This window comes from Scylla paramamosain, chromosome 36, assembly GCF_035594125.1.
Source record: "Scylla paramamosain isolate STU-SP2022 chromosome 36, ASM3559412v1, whole genome shotgun sequence".
Taxonomy (NCBI): Eukaryota; Metazoa; Arthropoda; class Malacostraca; order Decapoda; family Portunidae; genus Scylla; species Scylla paramamosain.
The window spans coordinates 5,131,908-5,156,457 of NC_087186.1; the positions used below are offsets into that span (position 1 = coordinate 5,131,908).

The 24,550-nt window shown below is 39.5% G+C and overlaps 3 protein-coding genes across 15 annotated transcripts in view; 2 read left to right on the forward strand and 1 right to left on the reverse strand.

Annotated features, from left to right (window-relative positions):
* The window catches only part of LOC135090842 (chitin deacetylase 1-like), a 21,435-nt gene extending 14,947 nt beyond the window's left edge, over positions 1 to 6,488 (forward strand). Inside the window, exons 3-11 of the mRNA XM_063987940.1 lie at positions 303 to 420; positions 926 to 1,056; positions 1,758 to 1,963; positions 2,196 to 2,352; positions 2,920 to 3,058; positions 3,449 to 3,605; positions 4,392 to 4,484; positions 5,848 to 6,048; positions 6,162 to 6,488. Coding sequence (XP_063844010.1) covers positions 303 to 420; positions 926 to 1,056; positions 1,758 to 1,963; positions 2,196 to 2,352; positions 2,920 to 3,058; positions 3,449 to 3,605; positions 4,392 to 4,484; positions 5,848 to 6,048; positions 6,162 to 6,288 — 1,329 coding nt within the window. The 3' untranslated portion in view covers positions 6,289 to 6,488. The remainder of the gene's footprint in view (positions 1 to 302; positions 421 to 925; positions 1,057 to 1,757; positions 1,964 to 2,195; positions 2,353 to 2,919; positions 3,059 to 3,448; positions 3,606 to 4,391; positions 4,485 to 5,847; positions 6,049 to 6,161) is intronic.
* The window catches only part of LOC135090839 (N-acetylgalactosamine kinase-like), a 45,789-nt gene extending 27,934 nt beyond the window's left edge, over positions 1 to 17,855 (reverse strand). Inside the window, exons 1-10 of one of the 13 annotated variants that reach the window (XM_063987934.1) lie at positions 14,218 to 14,469; positions 12,989 to 13,075; positions 12,500 to 12,673; positions 11,759 to 11,894; positions 11,159 to 11,326; positions 10,080 to 10,384; positions 9,597 to 9,773; positions 9,111 to 9,274; positions 7,714 to 7,979; positions 6,409 to 7,430 (exon numbers count right to left, since the gene is read on the reverse strand). In XM_063987934.1, coding sequence (XP_063844004.1) covers positions 7,262 to 7,430; positions 7,714 to 7,979; positions 9,111 to 9,274; positions 9,597 to 9,773; positions 10,080 to 10,384; positions 11,159 to 11,326; positions 11,759 to 11,892 — 1,383 coding nt within the window. In that variant the 5' untranslated portion in view covers positions 11,893 to 11,894; positions 12,500 to 12,673; positions 12,989 to 13,075; positions 14,218 to 14,469 and the 3' untranslated portion in view covers positions 6,409 to 7,261. Of the gene's footprint in view, positions 1 to 4,886; positions 5,288 to 6,408; positions 7,431 to 7,713; positions 7,980 to 9,110; positions 9,275 to 9,596; positions 9,774 to 10,079; positions 10,385 to 11,158; positions 11,327 to 11,758; positions 11,895 to 12,499; positions 12,674 to 12,962; positions 13,079 to 14,202; positions 14,537 to 17,727 lie in introns of those variants that run through there. The other 12 variants (XM_063987933.1, XR_010262139.1, XM_063987929.1 and 9 more) reach the window with 12 other exon arrangements.
* A 557-nt stretch (positions 17,856 to 18,412) lies between these two features.
* On the forward strand, positions 18,413 to 23,261 carry LOC135090846 (kelch-like protein diablo). Its single transcript, XM_063987945.1, has 8 exons — positions 18,413 to 18,955; positions 19,555 to 19,744; positions 20,018 to 20,154; positions 20,262 to 20,417; positions 20,528 to 20,844; positions 21,005 to 21,192; positions 21,390 to 21,605; positions 21,703 to 23,261. Exons 1-8 carry the CDS (start codon positions 18,789 to 18,791, stop codon positions 22,141 to 22,143), a joined length of 1,812 nt encoding a protein of 603 aa, XP_063844015.1. The 5' UTR covers positions 18,413 to 18,788; the 3' UTR covers positions 22,144 to 23,261.
* Positions 23,262 to 24,550: the final 1,289 nt, after the last annotated feature.

Below are 24,550 nucleotides of genomic sequence, written 5' to 3' on the forward strand. Positions count from 1 at the left end.
AACGCCATCTATTGTCCAGTATTTGTCCTGCTTTTAACGCCATCTATTGTCTGGTATTTGTCCTGCTTTTAACGCCATCTATTGTCCAGTATTTGTCCTGCTTTTAACGCCATCTGCTGTCAGTATTATATTGATTATAACCATTGCTGGATGCGGAAAAAAAAAAATCACAATAACCAATAAATTGATAACCTTATCGGCGATAATCGATAACTGGCGATAAATTTATCGCCTGTTAATGTGATAGCTATTAAATCGATAAATAAAAAATCATAATGCCATCTATTGCCTGGTATTTGCAGTGTGTGGGCGGTCACCCGTATCTTCAGCGGTGTGCGGAGGGTTCCCTATACGATGGATTGACGCACGAGTGTAAGAGTCGATTTGATGAAAACCTCCGATGTGGACCTCAGCCTGAAGGTGTGTGTGTGTGTGTGTGTGTGTGTGTGTGTGTGTGTGTGTGTGTGTGTGTGTGTGTGTGTGTGTGTGTGGAAAGAAAAAGGGAGAGAGTATTGATTTTCTTTATTTCTCAAAACTATAGCTTACATGCCAGCTACTTATTAAAAAAATAAATAAATAATAATAATAATAATAATAATAATAATAATAATAATAATAATAATAATAATAATAATAATAATAATAATAATCCCAAAGTAAAATAAAAGAAAAAATAAATTAAAAGTTAAAGCTCACAATAGTTTTTAATTTATAAGAACTACAACTGTACAATATAAGAACAAGAGAACAAGAAAATAAGGGGAGCTGCAAGAAGGCATCAGGCCTACATGTGGCAGTCCCTATATGAAACACACCTACCTATTTCCACCTATCACCCCATCTATAAACTCTCTAATCTTTTGAAGCCCCCTAAAGACTTAGACAATAACATACTACAACTCTCTACATCCACTCTTTGCTGCAGCCCCACCAGAGGAGAAGAAGGTGGCTGACCCTTACGAGGCACTCCCCTGTGACCCCATTCTGTGCACTCTCCCCTACTGCCACTGTTCAGAGGATGGCTATGGTATCCCTGGCGGCCTCAATGCAAATCAGGTAAACATTTACGTCAACTATATTTCTAACTTGAACATGTTTATTGTGGCATTTTAGGATTCCTCAAGGGCAACTGTAATATACTAAACATTACCTATGCATTCACATCATCAGGGCAGAAAATGGATAGGTATTGATGCAAGTACTCAAAGGAGATTAAATCATACTCAGTTAAATGTAGGTCACTTTGCAGTATTTCTATCATTGTGGAGCAAGGCTGCAAGAATATGTCTGTGTGTACATTGCACCAGGTCACAGTGATGTACAAAGGTCACTGGTCAAGAGAATTATTAGGTCACACAGAAAGAAAACCAGGCTGACACATTAAGGCAAGTCACCTGAAGGGAGACAAACAGGTGCAACCAAATAATTAAAAGGTCACATAATATCTTTCTTTAATATTACACTTTACTATCAAATTTCCCACAACGTCAACTCACTTTTGTCGGTTGCCCTTCTATTTCAGGGCACCTAAACAAAACTTTTCATCCTATCTCTCCATCTGACCTGCCTTCTATCATCATTTCTAGACTGCTGCCAAAATACTTATCTTTCTATCTAGTTCTTCATCTACCCTGCCTTCTTTTGCCATCTCTATGCTGCTATAAAATCCATCTCCATCTAATTTTTTTGTCTAATCTGCCTTCTATTACCCCAATTTAACACGATCTAAACTGACCACATTTGACCTTACCTCTCAGGTGCCACAGATGATCATGCTGACCTTTGATGGAGCAATTAATGACCTAAACTACGAAACCTACAGCAACATCTTCCTTAACAACCGCACCAACCCCAATGGCTGCCCCATCCGTGGTACCTTCTTCGTCTCTCACGAGTACACCAACTACCAGCAGGTCGAGGACTTCTACAGCAGAGGCCATGAGATTGCTGTTGGATCCGTAAGGTTGGTACTGAGTATTGTTTTAGCAGAGTTTTTATAGTTAAGTGTTACAGATTAAGTACCATTTTAGTTTATCAATCTATCAATCTGATTTTAATAATTTAGTATTTGCTTGGAATACACATTATTAACTTGATATATCATGAAATACTATCATGAAATCAACTCTGTCTCTAATGGCAGACTACCTTGCTTGTGTTGAGCTTCTCTGTAACTCTCTCGTTCTCTTTCTCAGCCGTCGTGCCGGTCTGGAAGATGAAGGAGAGGAAGCCTGGACTGGAGAGATGGTGACAATGCGAGAAATTCTCACTAAATTTGCTGGAGTGCGCACTGAGGATCTGAAGGGACAGCGAGGACCCCACCTCAAGCCTGGCAGGGAGGCTCAGTATGAGGTGCGAACAAGTACAGGCTGAGTACAAGACAAGAAAGTGTTGGGTACCTCTATAAGACAAGAAAGTGTTGGGTACCTCTATGCTCTCCCTTTCTTCTCTTTCTCAACATTTTCCTTCCTTTATTTCTGCCTCTTTATTTCCTTCCTTATAAGGTATATAATTTCTTATGGTCTCAAACAAAAGGAAGATAATCCATTTTCCTTTCATATCTTTTAATTGTTGTGGTTTATCTTTAATCATCTTTCCTTTCTCTTTTTCAGGTCACAGTCATCTTTTTATTTTCTTCCTCCTTCTTTGGCTTCCTTATATCTTCATCTGCTAACATCTATTACTCTAAGTTCAGAACAAGTTAAGTGTTTTTTACTTCATCTTTGTCTCTTAATAATCATACCTTTTTAATTATTTATCTTTTTTTTTCCCATTTCCTCCTATCTTCCTTCTTTTCTTTTTTTTCTTATTTGCTCACACCAAACTCCTATGATAAGGTCTTACACAATCAACTCTTATTATTGTTATTCTTATTATCATCATCATCACCATCATCACATAAGCTTTTCCCTCCCCCAGGTGCTCAGTGCCTATGGGTTCACCTGGGACTCCACCATCAACAACCCTCCCACAACTCCCCCAGTTTGGCCCTACTCCTTGGAATACAAGTTACCCCATGAGTGCCGTTCTGGTTCCTGCCCTACACGATCCTTCCCTGGTAAGCACTGCGTGAGGTCTGCCTTTGCTATGTGGGTCGGGTGCTAAGATGCAGTGCTCGGCTCAAAGCATACTGGTTGTAAATTATGACTGGGCCTGTATTTTGAATCACCATCTCCTCTCATAATGACTCCTTGCAAAAGCCACAGAGATGATTTGTCAGATGATGCAGAATTCTTGTTTAAACTATCGTTAGAATCATGAAGGCACTCTTGCATTGTTTCTCTACACCATCAAAATGCGGTCATGTTAATCTTTGGGACATTTTAATTGGATGGCAACTGCACTAAGGAAGTCATCTCATCTGTGCAATATTTCACTAAGATGGTAACAGCACTAAATGAAGCACCTTGCATCCCTGACGAGCCCCTTTACTTGCCTTCCTCTTCAGGAGTGTGGGAGCTGCCCATGAACTCCCACTTCAAGGACACCAGTTTCCAGGGAGGTTTCTGCCCTTACCTGGACCAGTGCAACTTCAGCTACCAAAATGAAGCCGAGGTCCTTGAGTGGCTCATCTCAGACTTTCAGCGCCATTACACCACCAACAGGTATTTTGACTCACACCTCCACAAATCAAGTGCAAGAATTATATCCATGCTAAGCTATACTAATTAGATCTACACTCTCTCCTGTGTATCTCTTTGTAGTATGAAACAGCTGTAATATTCCACAAGACACAATTTAATACAGCAATATTAATCTGCTCTCTCTCTCTCTCTCTCTCTCTCTCTCTCTCTCTCTCTCTCTCTCTCTCTCTCTCTCTGCCATGTATCTTTTAGGTTTATCATTTACTAGTCATAATGTTTTTAGGAATATAGCTCACACCTCCATCACTTCAGTACAGTAATGACTGGCACTCTACTGTGCATCTTTTATGTTTGTGAGCTATCAGTCTTAACATCCTTTAAATGCAGTAAAATTTCATGATGTTAAATTTAATGTTCTAAATTTGAAGTGCATCTATATTCATTTTTTTATGCTGTGCTCTTGACATTTGCGTGAGATTTTTTTTATAACGCCCCCATATAGTTTAAAATCACATGACTAATTTATTAAAATATTTAACATCACCTGTGCTGTACAACCAATATGCATCACAAGACACAGCACTGGATCACAGCACCACCTCACAGCAGCACCATGCCATCATTCCCAATATTTTGTTTCCTTTATCAGCCTGTAGGAATGCACAGCAAGAGAAAGCAACAATTGGTAGGGGAAGAGTCCTGTACATCACCAGACTGGCTCAGGATGCCTTGTTGAGGTTGACTATTATCCCACTGTCATATTTATTCACCAGTACTACTGTCACTAATTGTTCCTTGCCTCCCCAGGGCCCCTTACATCATGGCTCTCACTACAAACTGGTTCCAGACCAAGGTGCTTGAGGACGCCCTCCACGCCTTCATTGATTACACCATGCAGTAGTGAGTGTTTACACTTACATGCTTATTCAAATACATTAGCAACAACTTCCCTCCTCCTCTCTTGTGCTCTTGCTTTGATATGCAACCCTTTATGACTATATTGCTATTAATTTTATAAGTTTTTCACTAGTGTATTTTGTCTGCTTGGCTGCTGAATATTTTTCTTTCCTTTCTCTATTGTTTGTATTGGAAATATTACACTATAATATTAAGCATACTTTTATCTACACTGGATTTTTTCCCCTTCTGGAATCCTTGATAAAGTTTTCTTCTTTTACTTAATTCTTTCTAATTCTGCACTTCAGTCAGTACCATTATCTTCACCAACAGATTTCAATAGGCATGCATGTACTACTTCCTTCTCACCAAAATGTTTTCATCTCCTCTTTTTTATACTTTGAAACATTATGTTTTCTAAGTCTGTTTAGTGTGAATTTTGACAGAGTTTTTCATACTGGTCACCAAGGGAGAGGTCTAATCAATAGCTGTCTGAGAGGCTTGTCAAAAATATAACAATATCATTCCCTTGGTTTCAATGCAAGTTTTTCTCACTCCACTATAGTTTACAATGAACAAAGTTTACCTACTGTACTCAGGAGTATCTTCTATCTGTGCATGTCTTATATGTTTGTCAAATAAGTTCAATGAGTTAGTTCCAACACAATGAAGTCAAACTTTCCATGCTGTTAGTAAATCATGTGCTTTACTACACAGGCACTGCAAGAATTTCACTCACTTGTACTTACATGGAGGAGGAGTGAGGAGTGTGATGACTAACACTCCCTGCAGGCCTTTTGGTTCACCTGAGAAAGAAATACCACAAACATAATAGAGATTGCCAACAACTCTCCTCAAAGATTCAGATAACTAAAAAGACTGAAAATAATAACAAAAGATGATAAAAGGATGCACAGTGATTAAATTTGCATCTCATTTTTGAGTGAAGATGATTACAGAAAAGTTTAACATCACACCTTCTCCCTATACCACTAAGTGTAATCTAAGGATGAATTTCTAAATTCTGATGACAAAATGATAACAAAAGAAAAACTCCCTTTGAACTCAAAACTCTTCTTTCCCTATAAATAATTTCTTCCCATTAAATAGAAAAGCACAATGATGATCTTTTTCAAATTCCTCAACACATGATCAGGGCAACTAAATGAAAACCCCCAGTGTTCAAGCATCTCTTTTTCTCATATTAGGATACAAGAACAGAAAACCAAGGTACTTATATTGTGTAGAGATGCTTTGTCCAGCTCAGTGAGGACAACTGAGTGAAAAAAGAATGGTACTAAATTCACTTTGTATAGGACTGTTTTGGCCACCCACAGCTGTATAGGATTGTTTTGTCCATCCACAGCGAGGACATTTACTATGTCACCATGACTGAGGCTCTGCAATGGGTCACCACACCACAGCCCCTCCATGAACTGAGTCGCTTCCAACCCTGGAACTGTGAGCAGAAGTTCTACCCTGACCCACCATGCCCAAAGGGAGAGTCATGCAAGCTGAGCCTCAAACCCCAGTTTGATAACAGCACCAGTAGTCGTGCCGGCACCAGGTGAGACATGGGCTCCTGAACCTTGGGACATGCGACACAGCCAGTGAAACTTTTAATATCTGGTATATGTGTGGCAAGATGGATTAGTAGTGACCATGCCCTTCCTTCCACAGGTACATGGTGACCTGCAAAGGCTGCCCCACTGTGTATCCATGGGTGTGGGATGCCACTGGTTTGGGACAGGACCAAGACACCTATGTGCTGAACCCAAACAGTCAACGTGATCCCATTGCAGTATAGTTCCCATGTTCTCACCACTCCATCCCTCATCCATGCATCACTGATAGGGAGGGAAACACTGTGACTTTTCCTCAATGCAAGTCACTTCGGCTAGATTTAAGATTTGAGTAAAGAGCTGTTAATATTTGACAAATACTTCTTTATTTACATCTATTACAGCAAATTTAATAAAGAAATCAATGTAAAAAAAAAGTTGAAAATCTCTGAGTTTTAAGCACCCACTCTGAGCATGACAATGAGCAAGTCAAGCAAGAAACCATTGTGGTTGATCCTTGACTCAGCATCACCTGATGCCTCCCTGTTGTTGCTGATCCACCTCATCACTGCAAGCCACTCAGACTGTAACTCACTCATGGCCAAGTGCCAGATCCTGCAGCACTCCAAACACAAGGAATGCCAGAGATAATCTTTCATGCACCATGAACCCACCAGTAACTCAAATAATTGATCACTGGGTAATATCAAAAGCTAAATGAATATCAATCGCAGCACACCACCAGAATACAGCCTCTTAAGTAATTCTTTTCCCAAAAACATTTATACCTGACATGGTTAGTTGTAATCAACACAATCAAGATTCATTTCCATGCAGGTTAATAATAATAATAATACCTACAATAATAATAACAACATATTCAAATTTGTACCCTTTACAGTGATGGTGGCGATACATCAGTAACACTGTCAGACACACTGGAAAAATAAATCTCGGCCAACACCACCACTTTAGGTGATGATGAAAAGCCAGTTTACCAGGTGATTCTCACTGGTAACATCTGATAGCAATACTTATGCAACACCACCCTAAATTACAGCACCAAAACACACACAAACACACACACACACACATACACACACACACACTAATCTACACAGAGGCCCTGCATCTAAGACAATACAATAAGTATGAAAGAAGCCTCTACACATGTAGTATATCTCGGCACCAGATGAAGGAAAAGACTAGGGGAGTCCCTTACTTAACAAACACATAAGCTCCTGGGCCTGGATGAGAGCTAAAGAGGACACTCTCTCTTGGCCGTCCCTCAGCTGCAGGCTCCTTGCTGTAGAAGTTCTTCCACAGGTGCTCCTTGTACTGTTCCACCTTAGATTCCTCCACCAGTGCCACCATGCAGCCACCCCACCTGCCAACACCACCACCACCACCACAACATTAGCACCAGCAAGAAGGTCACACCATGTGAGGAATCCCATTTTTGAAAATACATTCAGACCAGGTTGCCAAAAAGAAAAATTTCAAGTGATTGAATCATTTTGGTCTGAACACACTTTCTAATGAGTGATACCTCATTTATGTACATCTTTTTTAAAAGCATAAAGCATCTAGCAAACATGAGCTATGATGATTTTCTAAGTTAAATGCACCCTCCTCTACAGTCATCATGTATATACACAGCAAACACTCACCCAGCACCTGTCAGTCTTGCCCCCAGCGCCAGGCTACTGGACAATTCCACAAGGGTGTCAAGCTTTGGGTGGGAGCATTCATACAAGAGCTGTGTTGACCTGTGGGAGTCACTCATGAGCTTCCCCAGTTGGTGTAGGGCATAGGGGCCACCCTCCTCACACACCTTCTTGAACTCCCACACGCGGTGAGCCTCAGAGAAGACATGGAGTGCCCGGTCGTGTAATTTGAATTCCTGAATGTGACGCGTGTTCTCTGAGAGGGAAACCTGTAGGGAGAGTGTATTTATATATGAATGACTTCAGTGAATATAAACAGAACAGAGGAATGTAAAATCCTTCAATGGTAAATCACACCTGACTGAGGCCAAGGTAAGGTATTTCAATGACTCCAATGAATGTAAACAGAAAAGGAATGTAAAGTCCTTCAATGATAAATCGCACTTGATTGAGGCCAAGGTAAGGTATTTGAATGACTCCAATGAATGTAAACAGAACAGAGGAATGTAGAGTCCTTCAATGGTAAATCGCACCTGATTGAGGTCAAGGTAAGGATATGAGCCAGGGAAGAATAGAAACACTTCTAACATAGACCCAACAAGAGCTTCTCATATTATATGGTATAATTTTGTTCCTGTAGTGATCTAATACTCTAAATTCCATGAGTCATGTTAGTATAAATACACAAATTTTGAACACAAGTTATTATGAGGTAGTTTATGCACTGAGTAGCACCAGTAACTGTAAATTTCATCAAAAGTTTTGTCCTCAATAGCACAATGTTATAAAATGTGAGGAAGACATGCAAAAGTGCTACAATAGTTAAGAAACTGATTTAGCAACAGTGATGCAACAAAATCATACAATTCTGAATAAAGTTAAGAGAGGGTGCTGTCTTTATTAACATGAGCCAAGACTGGACTCACAATCTCCAAGGACCCTTCCACACAATGCCACTGCCACTGGTGGTGTTGTGTGAAAGGGTCACTGCAAGCAAAAAAGTAACCAAGCCACCGTTGGTGGCAGTTACCTGCCCATGGCCTTGTATGAAAGGCTCCATTGCAAACTATGGGAGTTAACTGGTGGTGGTCACTGGTGGCATCATGTGAAAGGGACCTCAGTCACCAACCAAACACTGTCTCACCACAAGAAAGATGAAGGGTGAGAGAGAAAGAAGGTTAAAAGTGCATAAATGAAGTATATCCACATAAGCACTCATCTGTTGTGTCTATAACTTTGAGAGACTTGTAAAAAAAAAAATAAAGTAAATAAATAAATAAATAAATAAATAAATAAATAAATAAATAAATAAATAAATAAATAAATAAATAAAATCATGATTTAAAAGGCTGATGCAAGCAGTGTATATAAACATCAAAAAGAACAGATGAGCTGCTTACCTGGTTGAGTTCTTCAGGTGTGGTGTTGAGCAGCTCACACACCTGCCGCTTGCTGTAGGGTCGCACCTCAAACGTGTCCTCCACCATGCTGATCATCTGTGGCAAAGTCTTGCCCAGAGCTTGCTGAAGGTCCCCAAGCTTCTGGAATGTTCTCCATGGCAATCCTATTGTGGTTTGGGATTGTGTTAGGTTAGGTCAGTTTTAATTATGTCAAGTTATAGATAAGCTTGTATAAATTACTTTTTTTTGCATCAGATTGGTTTTAGGTTAGGTTATGTACAGCTCTCATGAAATGAGACCTGAATATATTTCAATATAGAAATGACCTGAATATATTTTCACACCTGGAGGAAACAGTAGAGAGACTTTCTCAGTGGTGAAGCACACAAAGGGTCATTAACTGACAGTTGGAAGATGTTTACAATATTTACTATACACAAAAGCATTCAAAGTTTTCACTCAAATCTGAAAGAAAAGTGGCCCTACCAGCCCTCTTGGCCATGACTTGAGTGGCCAGGCGACACTCCATGACCCGGCAGTTGAAGTAAGAGTTGGCAGCCTTGTTCATTGGGGCCAGACTGTTGGCCACCACGAAGGAAGCTCCGTGGGGCAAGGCGACGGACGTGGCACGCAGCGGGTTGAATTCAATGAGCTTTGCTGTGTCTGTCCAAGCAGGAAGAGATTGCTGACTTCAGTTAACAAATTCTTGATACAAGAATTAAAAAGGAGAAAAGGAAGCCCCTGCAATGCTGGGGAGGGAGGGAAGGAAGGAAGGAGGGAGAGAAAAAGAGAGATAAGATGGAGGAAGGGAAGAGGGAAAGAAAGAAATCAAGGAAAGAAGTCTTAAACTGATCACTTTACTTATAATAGTAACAATACAAATGGCTGCAATAACCAACTGCAATATACAACAAGCAAAAGATGAAAAAAAAAAAACATATATATAAGAAAAACCTACAATATACTGACCTTTGGTGGCGAGGAATGAAATGGCCTGGTCCATGCCCCCACCCTGGGTCCCAACGTGCATCTCACAGCGGCCACAGATCTCAGCCAGGGTGTCCAGGGCCAGCGAGAGGCCATGGGCATATGACATGCCGAGGGCCGAGGCACAGACCAGGGCCGAGGAGGAGGAGAGCCCAGATGACGGAGGGACGTTGCCAGAGATTGCCATGTTGAGACCAATGAAAGGGCTCTGCATTCCTCCCTCATCCTTGATTCCCCTCACACCACACAAGATGTAGTTGTACCAGGATGGCCTCTCCTTATTGATCCTGAAAAGTGAAATTGTTTGCTTTACAAAAGGAAAAACAATTTATTTCTCTTAAGTGTGTAACTGAGACAAGGCACCTACATGCATACATTCATTCATAATCAAATTAACTGATATTCTCTTGCATTTCAAGAAAGTAAATGAATGGAAAGAATGATAAAATGCCTTTTCTCTTTTGTGCTAGAGAAGGAAAAAAATAAGAAGGTAATTTTCTTTGAAGGGAGAGGGAAAAACTAACTAAATAATCGGGAAAAGTTAATGGATCATTTTACAAAAATTCAAAAGAATAGAAACACTAATAAATTTATTTCCTTTTCATATCATGGAAAGAAAAGAATTAGAAGCTAGCATTTATTTCAACTGAAAGGTTATTTTAAATTTCTTTCAGTTTTGTAATCTAGGAAAAGGAGATAGCAGTTAATGGCTGTTATCTGTAAGAAAGAGAGAGTAACCAGATGGCATTACATTTCCAATTCTTATCTGTTACTGGTGAGAGCCATTGTTTGATAACACTGAGAGAGACAATGCAACATTCTTCCATATCAAGGTCAATGTTAGATATAAACAGTCTCTGCAAGTTCACATATTACGTCAATTCCTAATAACTAGAAAACTTCAACTCAAATCAAATTTTTATTAATTATTCCACAAGAACCATAGAGTAGAACCAACTCTAAATCATAAATATACAATCACCTGAGCAAATTTTCTTTTTTATCTTACATATAGGTAAAAAAAGATTAATTTTTCACAAGTAAGAGCCATGACCACTTACTCAAAATTATTAATGTCACAGGAGTAAGGAGCATGTGATGGATCTACGTTGCAGATGTTGAGCATGCCAGTGGTGTTGGTCGCCACGGCAACGAGGATGTCCTGCTCCACAGCCATCGGGAACACGGCAAACCCGCAGTAGTCCACGTGCTCCCCGATCAGGTTCACTCTGCACCAGAAAGTATTAAAACCCTTGCAATGAGATCAACCAAACCTTTTTACTCTTCCCCTTCTCACTCACAATGTGCAGGGAATAATCATGCCCATGGGTTCCCAATAAATACTACAACTTTCTATCAGACAGTAATTCAGGAAATGGTTTTGATAATATGGATAATTGAGTGTTGCTGTTTTTGGAACAATCAGCAAAATCACACACCAACAGCCTCGCTACATGAAATACTCCTCCTAAAACACTGAGAGAGAGAGAGAGAGAGAGAGAGAGAGAGAGAGAGAGAGAGAGAGAGAGAGAGAGAGAGAGAGAGAGAGAGAGAGAGAGAGAGAGAGAGAGAGAGAGAGAGAGAGAGAGAGAGAGAGAGAGAGAGAGAGAGAGAAAACAACTGAGTTTTCTAGATACAAGAGTTCAATGCAAATCACCAACCTTCCTGGGGCACGACTAAAGAACTGAGGCTGTTGGGAGAAGGCTGCAATGAATGTCTCTGAGAGCACTGCAAGGCGGTGGGCCTGCTCCCCCATGCTGGGCATGTGCAGCACTGGTGGACACTTGCTGCTCATCACTGTTATAAATCATAAAGAAATAATACATACACTTAATTTTCTCCACTGTATTAAAAGATTAATTATGATACACATGAAATTAACAAGAAATGTCTCAACACAATGAAGTTCTCATAAAGTTTTAACAGCAGCTATTTATGTTGCAATGAATCAAAACAATAGGCTTAACTTTCTACATCAAACTTAAATAACATCTTATTTAAACTAAGAATTTTTTGGTACAGGTGCAGAATCCTCTAATTGGGTTATTTCAAAGGAAAATCATTAACTATTGCACTGTTCACATATGCTACACAAATCACATTTCAGAATATGCAAGTATCACTGTCTTACAAGCACCTTAGGTAGTGACAAACTGGGATATAAGTTGTCAGTTGTTCAGTACATATAAATTATGATAGATGTTGTTAGTTTTCAAAATACTGTCAAGCATAAATAATGATAGATATTGTTAATTCTTAAGATGTTGTTAATCATAAAGATTAAGATTAAGCATAAATAATAGTGATAGATGCTGTTAGTTGTTAGCATGTTGATAAAATTAAATGTAGATAACAATAAGTACTGTTAGTGAGTAGTGATGTTGTCAGTAAGCAGCAAGTACCTGTTGTCACTAAGGTTAACGTTAGCGTGTAGCAGGAACAGAGTCAAGTACAAGAGTGAGGAGCGGATGGGTGACACACACTCAGGGCTGGATCAGAGGGCACTTGAATGGCAGTGGCCTGATGCAGCCTTTTTATCTCATTATCTCTTTATCTCCTGTGTACTCTGTGGGATGCTACCATGTGTCCACGGTGTCAAACAGTTAAATACACAACCCAATATATATGTATATATATGCATTTATATATATATATATATATATATATATATATATATATATATATATATATATATATATATATATATATATATATATATATATATATATATTTTCATTATTGTATTCCTCAAAGCTTTTTCATGAGCACTCCTGCACCATTAATTGTATTCAAGAAAGAATACAATGAGGAAAAAATGTGTGGATCAATACTGCATGATAAGGTAAATATAGAAATACCAAAAACCTTTTGGGGAATTCCATCACAAGCACCTGAATTCCTGCGGAGATAATCATGTTTGTATCAACACGAAAGTAGCGGTGCATGTGGACCACACAAGGCCACTATGGACGCTACCACTACCTCGACAAAAAAGAAAAAAAAAAAAAATGTAAAGAAGTAAATAGACTAAATGAATAAGTAAATAAACAAATAAATAAATAAATAACAAAATAAACAAAGAAATAAACAAAATAATCTACAATAGCTAAGCCTGCATATCACCACAAACAAAAGGCTATTGTGAGAAAACCAGCCTCCCTAACTTAGATGAAAAAACAGTTTTGTGTAACCAACAATATAAAGTAAATAAAATATGAACATTTATATCAAAACCAACTCAAAATATAATGATAAATTTCTATATTTGGTGACCTAAAAATAGTTTCTGTAATCAATGACCAAGAAAAAGATGTGCACAAGTACATCATGGTATTAAAAAGAAAAAAAAGTATAATGGTCATTTCTATATTTGATGACAGTTCAACTACATAAAAATCCTCAGAATGAAAAGGAGCACACAATAAAGTGGAGGACGCAGCTTCCTGAAATACCACAACAACTGTACCACTTCTCTCAACACTGCGTTGTTCGCATTTGTTGCATCAGTACTTAATAGCACAAGCCCCTTGAACTACGGAGAAAAATAAATAAATATGTGAATAAATAGAGATGAAATAAAAAAAATAAAATAAATATGTAAATAAATAAGGTTGAAATAAATAAATAAATAAAAGATGTATATTGGTTTTATATAGTACTAAAAATTACTATACTTTCCTTGGTATTTTACTTTGATTCGTATTATGTGATGATAGCTAATAAGGATAATACTGAAGTAACATTGAATAATTTTAAAGTTACATTAATGCTTTTATCTGAGAGCTAGTTTAAGTCAGACTGACTTAGATTAATTTAGTTCTTCAATTTCACTGCTGACCGCTTCACTGACTACACAAATTGAAAATGCATAATTTTTTACCCCAAAATACGCAGTCACGAGATCAGTATGCTGAGGTTATCTCCATACTCCCTGGTTGTAACATGACCCCGTGCCAAGCCCTTACACCACCCACACGCACCGGACAGGGTGAAGGGGCGAGGGAGGGCATCCCGCACCACCCCAACACACAGTTTGTCACACGTAGTTAGTGAACCAGGTGAGGAAAAATTAAGGATATAGGTAAAAGTGATGTGCCTATCACACCTGAGTACCTCCCACCTGCATTCCTCGGGTGCCACATGGATAAAAAGGCTTCCGGCATCCCGGTGCCACATCTGCGAGATACGTCAACAAGCTGCGTCCCGTTCATGTTGTCGACGTATCTACATTATGCACTCACAGACAGGACACTCTTAAGAACAATTGCAGAACCATACTGCTGCAAGTGATATTTCATTGGTAGAACGCACCACTTTTCTATTATTTCCATTCTCAAGAGGTTCAGTCTTCAGGAATGGTGAATGTTGAAGTCATGACACCAGATCGGGACAAAATGTAAGCACCAACAGGCTCTGCTTTATCGGGATTACAATATCGATCTGTTGCAAAGCTTTCCCGTTACGTTAAAGCAAAAATAAATAAATAGACAAATAAATAAATAAATGAATAAGAAAGGGAAAGCTTGAATGGATGGTAAATGTTTACTTTTTTTGCTCGTTTCAAGTTAGATGAAAATATTTTTTTTTTTCTGGTAGACATATACTGTAGTTTTTTTTTGCATATCCTTGCTTCGCACGCGATTGCTACGCGGAACCCGCTTGAGTTGCTTCCACCTGCATTGTCGGCCTGTGGCGCCTGATGATGGTGTGAGTGTTGTCCTGACTACTCTGCGTGAGTTGCTACGAGTGAATGACTGTGGGCGGCGGTTGAAGTGGTGGGTGCCGCAACATTAGAATCCCATCCCATTCCTTGCCTCTGACTCATTCCTGAGATCAGATCCAGAAAAAAAAAAAAAAAAGATATCCAGGGATAACTGGCGGTAGTTTACTCTATAACCCTTGAGTGTGGTGAATTGTAGCCCCGACCCAGCAGCACATGATAATTTTGCGATCAAATAAGACGAGGGAGAAATCGGGAAGACAGTAATAGTGAAAAAAAAAAGAAGGAAAAGAAAATTATGAAAAAGACTGTCAGAAGCAAAATGGAGAGAAAAATAATAAGGTAGAGAAAAAAAATATCGTATAAGGGAATATCGTTCTGAACTCCATCATTGCTGTATTGTTTCACCTGTTTCCATTTATCCATTCGGTATCGGTAACTAAAACGAACATGCATAGCACAGGCGTATATTTCATCACTAGAGAACAGGGTACAGTTATCTCTTCAGTCGCAAGTCACTACAGGCACCAACTTCCCACACCAGCTGTGGGCCACAACATAAGGCCCACGTCATCTCCGAGGTGGCAATCTACACACTCCCACACCAGCAGGCAGAGGCAAAAGCGTGGCACGCAGACCGTCCAGCAGTCCAGTGACTCTAGTCACGTAGGGAAGTCACACACTTCAGAGCACTGACAGTCCACGCAGAACACACTGGACTATATGTGGGCACCACAAGCCTTATGCCACAAGTCTCAGCGGTAGCAGGTCGATCCGTACCTGTGCTAATGCGCCCCAACTTTTACAACAACAACAACAACAACTACTACTACTACTACTACTACTAATAATAATAATAATAATAATAATAATAATAACAATAATAATAATAATAATAATCAGCCTCACCGCCAAGTTAAACTTCTACAGCTGTCATCCACCACTTGCGTCACAACTAACATAGTTACCACCTAATTAAGTCCTTCCCTAATTACACCAAAATAAATTCTTTGAAGCAACGTCATACGAGGTTACTTCAGAATATAAAGTTTGTTTATAATCACACTTTCACCATGGCTGTATATCCTTGTTGTATGTTCTGCCTGGGTAAGGACAAGGTATCAAGCACTACAGGTGATGGCTGCCTTTAGTGGCAGCACCGTACGTGTGACTCTGGTATTAACAGGACTATCGCCGCATAAACCGTGGAGAGCTGGCTCATGTAAAGTGATTTTGCCCACCGCAAAGCACAGGTGCACTCGTGCCGTAGTGCTACCTTACCTTACTGTAGGAGGCACACTTCAACAAAAAGTTAATAAAAATGAGTGATGCTTGATCAATATTGATATGAGATGATAATTTTCGAATGTTAATTTGTAATATTGCATTAGGTAACTAGTAGTTTCATGGGGGGTGGGTTCAGACAGCCATGTGTTCTCCAAAATTAGCTAGCTATTGTCCTTCCTACTATTTCTGGTAGCACCAGCACCAGCACTTCAAACATCCAGTACAGTTCTTTCTGTATTAATTAAAAGGTTTGAGTTAAAATTGGGTATTGATTTTAAGCTGGTATTTAAGATCTTTTTCTCTGATTAAGTTTTAAAGTCACGATTTTAAATTTCTTTTGGATTGTTTACTTTTGATTTACATCAAAGTTCAATCTAGTTTTCATTTAGTTGTTAATTATATATATATATATATATATATATATATATATATATATATATATATATATATATATATATATATATATATATATATATATATATATATATAATACTAGAGTAGCTGCCACCAGTCATGGTTTCTGCCAAATATTTTTTTTACCTTTTGTTTGGCAGCGTTTTAGCCGGAGGCCTATAAGGCACTGGAAAATTTCATGACAACTAGATTGAGTTTTATTGATGTTAGTTTCTAAATAACAGTAAAAATTTCATATGATTTTTCTCTTTAAATATACACTGATGTATCTAACAATCGATCTGTTACCTTGGAGTTGTGGGACCCTCCTACAGGAAACAATATTACCTAATCAGTTCATGATAAATACTTTAAATGAATATTTTCCACCATTAATTAGAATGTGCCCAGTTTCTTAATTTTCATAAAACAGCATCCAAAAAATAGTGTAGATGTTACGTTAAAACAAAATGTGTACGTATCACTGGTGTTCGACTGATACATTACATAAACAATTCACTCTAAAAGTTTACACCTTAAATTTTGTTTCCTTCTCCCCACTTCTAAAATTCTAGTAAACTAATAGGCAAAGGAATTTACATGTTTCTTTCTTGTACGATGATGGTCTGTTATATATATATATATATATATATATATATATATATATATATATATATATATATATATATATATATATATATATATATATATATAATTACGGCCCTCGTACCCGCCTCGCCAATCACTAATCTCTCCAACCAACCATCGGCTTCCAATGCCGTCTTGACCACACCGTAGCGGTATCATAAAGACGAAGCTTTAGAAACACGTTTCGACTCACGTCTCGATCGAGCTTATGTATGGACAAAACTTTTCATATATTTTATCTAGATCTGAACTACTTCCTGTGGGACATATGAAGTGTTCCAGGGGAAATTTCTTGCCTAACCTATCTTTATTTTGCCTAACCTAACCTAACCAGGGGGGCGAAGCCCCCATGGAAACCTCCTAAGACACTAACATAATTTAGCATTACCTAACCGAACCTAACCGTCGAGGAAGGCTTCACCTTCCCTGAACCCGCCTCTTTAGGACACTAACCTAGCATTACCTAACCTAATCTAACATTACCTAACCTAAGCAGTACGTATCGCGCCAGTCACACGCTATTCCTCACGGCTGGCATCTGAAATCGTCATAAACTAAAAGATAAGATACATTAACACTTACCAAGAGAGAAAATAGTGCCAAACTTCAAAGTTGTGAAGATAAAAGCTGCCATTTTCAAAGGCATAACGTAGATCATAATCTTCCAAACTTTTCATGACGGCTGGAGTCAAGCCGGCATGGCGCCATGACACCTTCCTTGACGGGGCAGTACATAATAACACCTTCGTAGTGTCCTTCATATATTTCGGACATAAGATGTGCCTCATAATGAAATTCATAAAATGTTAATCAGTAATTTCGATACAACGAACAAATTGAGCTTATGTAAAAAAAAAATAAAATAAATAAATAAAAAAAAAAAATATATATATATATATATATATATATATATATATATATATATATATATATATATATATATATATATATATATATATATATATATATATATATATATATATATATATATATATATATATATATATATATATATGAACTACTTCCTGAGGCTCGTAGGATGTGTTCTAGGGCCCAGTCTGTGAAAGGCTCTGGGAGGTACCTCTGATTTCAATTTGGATTTGAGTCAACTCTAAGAGGGTGGTCTAAAACTTTTACAGACGTACACTACAGTAAGTATACTATCTTAATATATAAGTCTTTTACACATTGCTAAAAAGGCTGTGTTCTACATATTTACGGATAAGGCTGCTTTTGATGATGAAGAGAGACCAGCCCCGCGGTCTCTGCCTAGCCATGTAAACAAGGAACAGCTGAGACACACCTTCCCTATCAACACGGAAGACTAAGTGTGGCCCCACACCACCACCACCCACCCTTCCTGCACATGCCACACTCACCTTCACCGCTTACGGGGGGCTCAGTATAACCAATGTAGCACATAACCTCACGTTACACACGTCACATACGGCACAAAGTAAGCGAAAACCACGGTGGCCGAGCAGGTGTTGATGTGATGCGTGGAGCTTCACCTTAAATTTTCGGTTACTACACGAGTCTTGGTGGGCGATGTGATCGTCTTCCCTGCTTCTTTGTGAGTGCGTGACCGTGTGCAATGAAAGGCGTGGACGTAAGGCGACGGTAAGGCATAGGAAGAGACAACAATGAATCGTCAGGAATTTTCCACGGGAAGGCTCCATGCATCCAGAGTGCTGCAGGAGTTGTGTTCCCTGAGGCACCTGGAATCCCTGTGTGATGGCCTGGTGCGGCTCTCTGACGGCTCCGTGAAGGTCAACAAGGCAGTCCTGGCCTCGGGATGCCCTTATTTCAGGTGTGCTGCTGTTGTAGATTATTACGGGATTGGTAAAGTTTGTAGTGTCCCAGTTTAAATATGAAGTCATTATATTTCTCCTGTTTATGTGCACTTCATACACAAATACCATTCCCCCAGTAATGCATTCCACTAGTCTTCTCTTGATGCTCCCTCATATACCAAGTTCAGTTTGTATTCCACAAGTTTTGAGTCATGCTCATGCTGTTCTGTCTTCATACATACTATGAGTATTATCCAAATGGACTTACAGTCATGGATGTTCCTTGTAGACCTTGTCCGTTGTCTTTACATCAACTCATTTTAAGCATTAACGTTTTCTTTTGGAAGACTATATTTTGTCACTTTAAGGAATCTATGATGTTCATGATGCCTCATTCTTCTATTATTTCTTGTCAGAAGTTTTATCACATTAAGTGATTGATATACTAATGAACCTGTTTTCCTTTTTAGTCATTCATGCATTGTTATTGTCTTTCTTCATTATTAAATCCAAGATGAGGAAACAATCAAACAGTTCATCAATTACAGGAGTTTCATAAGGAGGTATTTTATGGCCCTAGAACCACTTGTCGTGACTGATGTAAGTTTTTTTTCAGAGTTCTGTTTGAGTTTGAGGAAGGCTCCCAGCAAGGACTGAATCGCACAGCTGAGCCAACACTGGACATCACCTGTGCCACCTTTCAGGTTATTCTAGACTTCATTTACACAGGAAAAGTTGTTATTGACAATGATAACATAGAGGAGATCCTCAAGGCCAGTGATCTGCTTCTTATGACAGATTTGAAGGTAAACTTGATGTCTTCTATAAAATACAATTTTCATTTTTTTTTTTTTTTGCCTGAGCTTTCTATTCCTCAAATAAGGAATATTCATCAAATAAATTTTGAATACAGTATAGGAATTTTGCTGAATAGTTTTGGTAGTATTTATAGTGTTCTTAAAGGTTAAATTCCATCATTAGCAGCATCTTCATGATATCGAGTCAGGTGCACATATCTAGATGTATTTGCTGAAGATATGCTTTGTAGGGTTTGCATTATATATGCATTTCTATGTCAGGAGCTCTGCATTCAGTACCTGCTTGGGAAGATTGATGTGGACAACTGCTTGGGGGTGATGCAGTTTGCTCAACAGTTCTCCTGTCCAAGGCTGGTCCATTATGTGAAGGATTTCATCTGTGAACATTTTAAGCATAGGTCTGAAAATCCACTTAATCATAGTATAATTTCCAGTTTTGTCAGCATATTGTTTACACAGTGTTTAACTTGAGTTCAGCATTGCATATTCATCCAAAAACTTGCAGGCAAATTGTAAGGACAGATGAATTCCGTGCACTGAGTGAGGAGCGGCTGAAGGAACTGTTAGCCCAGGATGGTCTCTCTGTGAAGTCCGAGGTGGACATCTTGACAGCTCTGGTTGTCTGGCTCAATTCAAACCTCTCTGCAACACCAGACATTGAGTGAGTCTTCCTTGAGAACATTTTATTACATGAAGCAGAACACTCTTCCTCTAAGAATGAGATGATATTATCTTTCTTCCCACACCATTTTCAGTCTTCTTCACCCACAGGTCACTGGTTACAACCTGCCTGCGTGAATCATCTGACCTGAACTATGACCCAAAGTTCCAGCGTGCCCTGCAGGACTTGCGGGCATCTGTACCACCTTGGGACTCCCCTGGGGCAGAAGGGATCCGGGATGCGCTCAGGAAGACCCGCCGCATCAGGTCCATCCGTGAGCGAGGCACCAAGACTGTGGTGGCATGCTGTGATGGGAAGGCAGCCGTGTACCTGGTGGATGTGCTGGACTCAGGGAAGCACTGCAGCAGCCATGTTATGCTGCCGCCGATGCTGGTCCCAAGAATCAGGCCAGCATTGATAGTAGAGGGTGAGGAACCTCTTGGGTGTTTAGCTTTGTTCTTTTAATTTTCATTCTGCTGGAACTTCAATTAATAGTGAATCCATATTGCCAGCTTTGTGTATCCAATGTCAGTCATGCTTGTTTTGGGAGCAACTGTTATGGTCATGGTTGAAAAATTGCTTTTCAGGCGGTTATCTGTTTGTCTTGGGAGGAATGAGGCCAGGGAAGGAGAAGCAGATGACAAGTGATGTACAGCGTTATGACCCAACCACCAACACCTGGATGCTCATGTCCCCCATGCCCTACTGCTGCTGCTCCCCACACGTTGTCTCACATGCAGGGAAGCTTTATGTCATGGGTGGCTTCAATGATGAGGTGATAAAAGCTTCTCTCATTGAGAGTTTGTAGCATGGCTTATAATTATATTATAAGTCCCATCTTGTGACATTTAAAACTGTTGCATTGTTTTTTATTTTTTATTTTTATTATTTTATTTTATTTTATTTTATTTATTTATTTATTTATTTATTTTTTGTCTTTCCTATAGCACCAAATAATTCTAACAATTTCAGGTTGAGCTTGAGATTCCCAACCTTGAGGAGTTTGACATTTACACCAACAAGTGGAGGAGTCTTCCGCCCATCCCCAATGTACGGTGTGGAGCAGCAGTGGCAGTGGCAGATGGCAAGATCTACTATATTGGTGGGTCACCGTGGAGGGAGCCACCCATTGGTAGTCTTTATTTCAAAGTCTTGGATGCTGTTGAAGTATTCTGCATAATGGAAGAGGTTTGTATTTTTACAAATGCAACAAGTGTTGTCTTGCCATTACATCACTGGAATTTTCCTCATCATCATGATCACTACCTTATTTCATGATCCACAGATATGGATGGCCGGTCCCCCTCTTAAAGTGAGGAGGAGTCATGCTGCTGCCGTTTCACATAACGGTACAGTGTTTGTCATTGGGGGAACACGGCCAATAGAATGTCCAAGTGCACAGGGACAGCTCAAGGTAACAGGCACAGAGGCTCTCTTCAGTGACTCTCCGGTGGGATGGACACAATTTCCCAACTACACTGTCCCTAATGAGGCCAAGATCCATACTAGAGCCCTGGCAGACAAGGACCACATCCTCATAATTGGCAATGCTGACCTCACCGACGTACAGCGTTTCAACTCCTTCCTTCTGGAGGGATCTGGTTGGACTGTGCCACCAGGGTGTGAAAGCATATTGAGGTCGGGCAACAAGGCATTCCACAGCTATGCTCTCCTCACCTTACCAGCAGCAGCTATGCAGCAGCTCCGCTCAGAAGACACTGAATAGACCCGTAAAGTAACAAACTCATCATGAAGTATTTCCTAATCAGTGGCAGTTATAGATTGGTTGTGAACCTCCACCAGAAGAAACCCCCAAATCCAAACCCTTAAACACACTAACATGAAATCACTCACTTGGATCCACAAGCGTGGGCCACACCTGCGTCCACTTTATCTTCCATCCATCACTCAGCCATTACAATCTGAAAAATTTGTAGCAAATGGTATTCATTATCCTCTGCACCTAGGCTCTTCATTCAACAGTGTACACTTTCACCAACATATTGCTCTCAAAGGTTCTTCAGTGACAAGAGCTGGGACTTTGCTGCCTGCTGAGTTTCTTAAGTAACAAGAAACCAGGAGCAAAAACACTCTAATCCAGTATGAATACATCATTACATGGACTATTTGGTGTTGGCCACCTTCACTCATTCACCAGTCACCAAATGTTGGTGTTAAGCAGACACTTGCCAAAAGCTAACTCAGAAAATCAACACAAATACTGTGGGTGTTGTATACATCTTATAGACTGTACTAGTATCTCTACTGATAGTGTTGGTGTTAGCAGTGAGGAAGGAGAAATTCTCTATGATATACACAATTTGAAAAGTGTTTAAGTAAAGACTGAGGCAACACTGCCCAAACATGGTACATGCAGTGAGTGGTGCCCTCTCCCCTCATGTGGCGGTGAGTGGTGCTGCTGATGCTGCTGCTGCCATCATGTACAACACATGCCAGCTGTTACTGGTTATGGCAGCTGCTCCAAACCAAGCCAAAGGGTCACACAGCTGGTGTCAGTTCGTTCTTTTACAACTTACGGGTGTTCATTTAAGATAACACTTCCATGGGAAATGGTTGTCACAAAGGTAGCCTAGTGTACCAGCAGCTTACTAGATAGGCTCCATAGTGTGTCACTATTCTGAGTACATAAATATGATGTATTATGTTGGCATTACAAGGCTCCATAATGTAATGGTTGATACTGCCTGCAAGTGTTGTGTTGTTGAGGCATTACAGAGTCTGTGATCCAGTCTGGGATGCCACAGCTTGCTATCAATCAGACAAGTGAGTCTTTGATACTAACTGATTTTAAAAATGTCCAAGTTGAATATATTATTATTTTAACTACGTCATTTTATTGTCTTTTTTTCTTTTTTTCTTTTCTTTTTCCATCACATCAAACTTGATGGCCAAAATAAAGGAAGGTTGTAATGCCATCATCCATGTATATGGGCTGACTGGTTCAGTACTGTATTTACTGTGGGGAGGTATACTTCAAGGAGATATTAAGGAATTCCTCAGTGTGGAGAGAATCACTCACTGTTGATGATTGTCTTGAGTCTTGAGCACCCCTGACAAGCCCAGACTATGCATGATAGAGATCAGTGCACACCAACTGCAGCAACTCTGGCAGCTGAAGAATTAATGATGTTTGAGGTCATGGAAAATGCTACAAGTTTTTAATAATGCACATTGAATTTTATATTAATTATAGCCAAAAAAAAGATAACTTGTGATGGCCAATGACATCACTTATGTGGGTGTCCTCTGCTGCTTGCCCACGACTGAGACTCCACTACTTCACCAGGCTTATTCTTCACATATAAAGTGAAGACATTTGACTGGCAAATTCTAATAAAAAAGTAAGAATTCATGCTGATAAGCATCATCATGTTAATGTCGTGTAAATAAAACACTGCAAGGCTCTAAACTTGAGATGCTAACATGCTCCTACTCAGGAGACTCGCCTGGCTGAGAGTGGAGGTGGTGGGGATACACACTTGTACACTCGCAATCCACAGCAACTGACCCACCTAAAATGAGGCGGAGGTTCAGAAGTGTGGCCTTTCTAGACAAAGGCCATGCTGGCTATCGCGGGGCAACACACGCATGCTCCAACACACTCCTGAACCACTTATCAGCTTTGCTGTGGACCGAATCATAACATAGGTAATACTTCTAAATGTTGCAACATGTTTCAGTCCACAGCAAACTGACACATGGTTCAGGAGTGTGTTGGAGCATGCATGTGTTGCGCGTGATAGCCAGTGTGGGCCTCTGTCTAGAAGGGCCCCATGTCCGAGCCTCTGCCTCGTCCTTGTTTGTGTTGTGAACAGACTGAGATTCATGCTGCTTTACTGAATACCAATGAGTAACCCAGCCTCAACATAGCCTGGCAGTTAAGTATTTGACTTTGCTTTCAAAAATAAAAATCTTCATCTTAGTCAATATCAAAATAAAGAAATGTAACAAAAACAAGTATGTATAGTATTTGGGCGAGTTACTAAATCCTGCACTATGAAGTGACATACTTGTCATAAAACTTAAATGAAAATAATTACTGTGGATCTTTGTGTTTGGTGAAATACAGTTTTTGTGATACATTCCAAGTTGATACTGACATCCAAAATTGG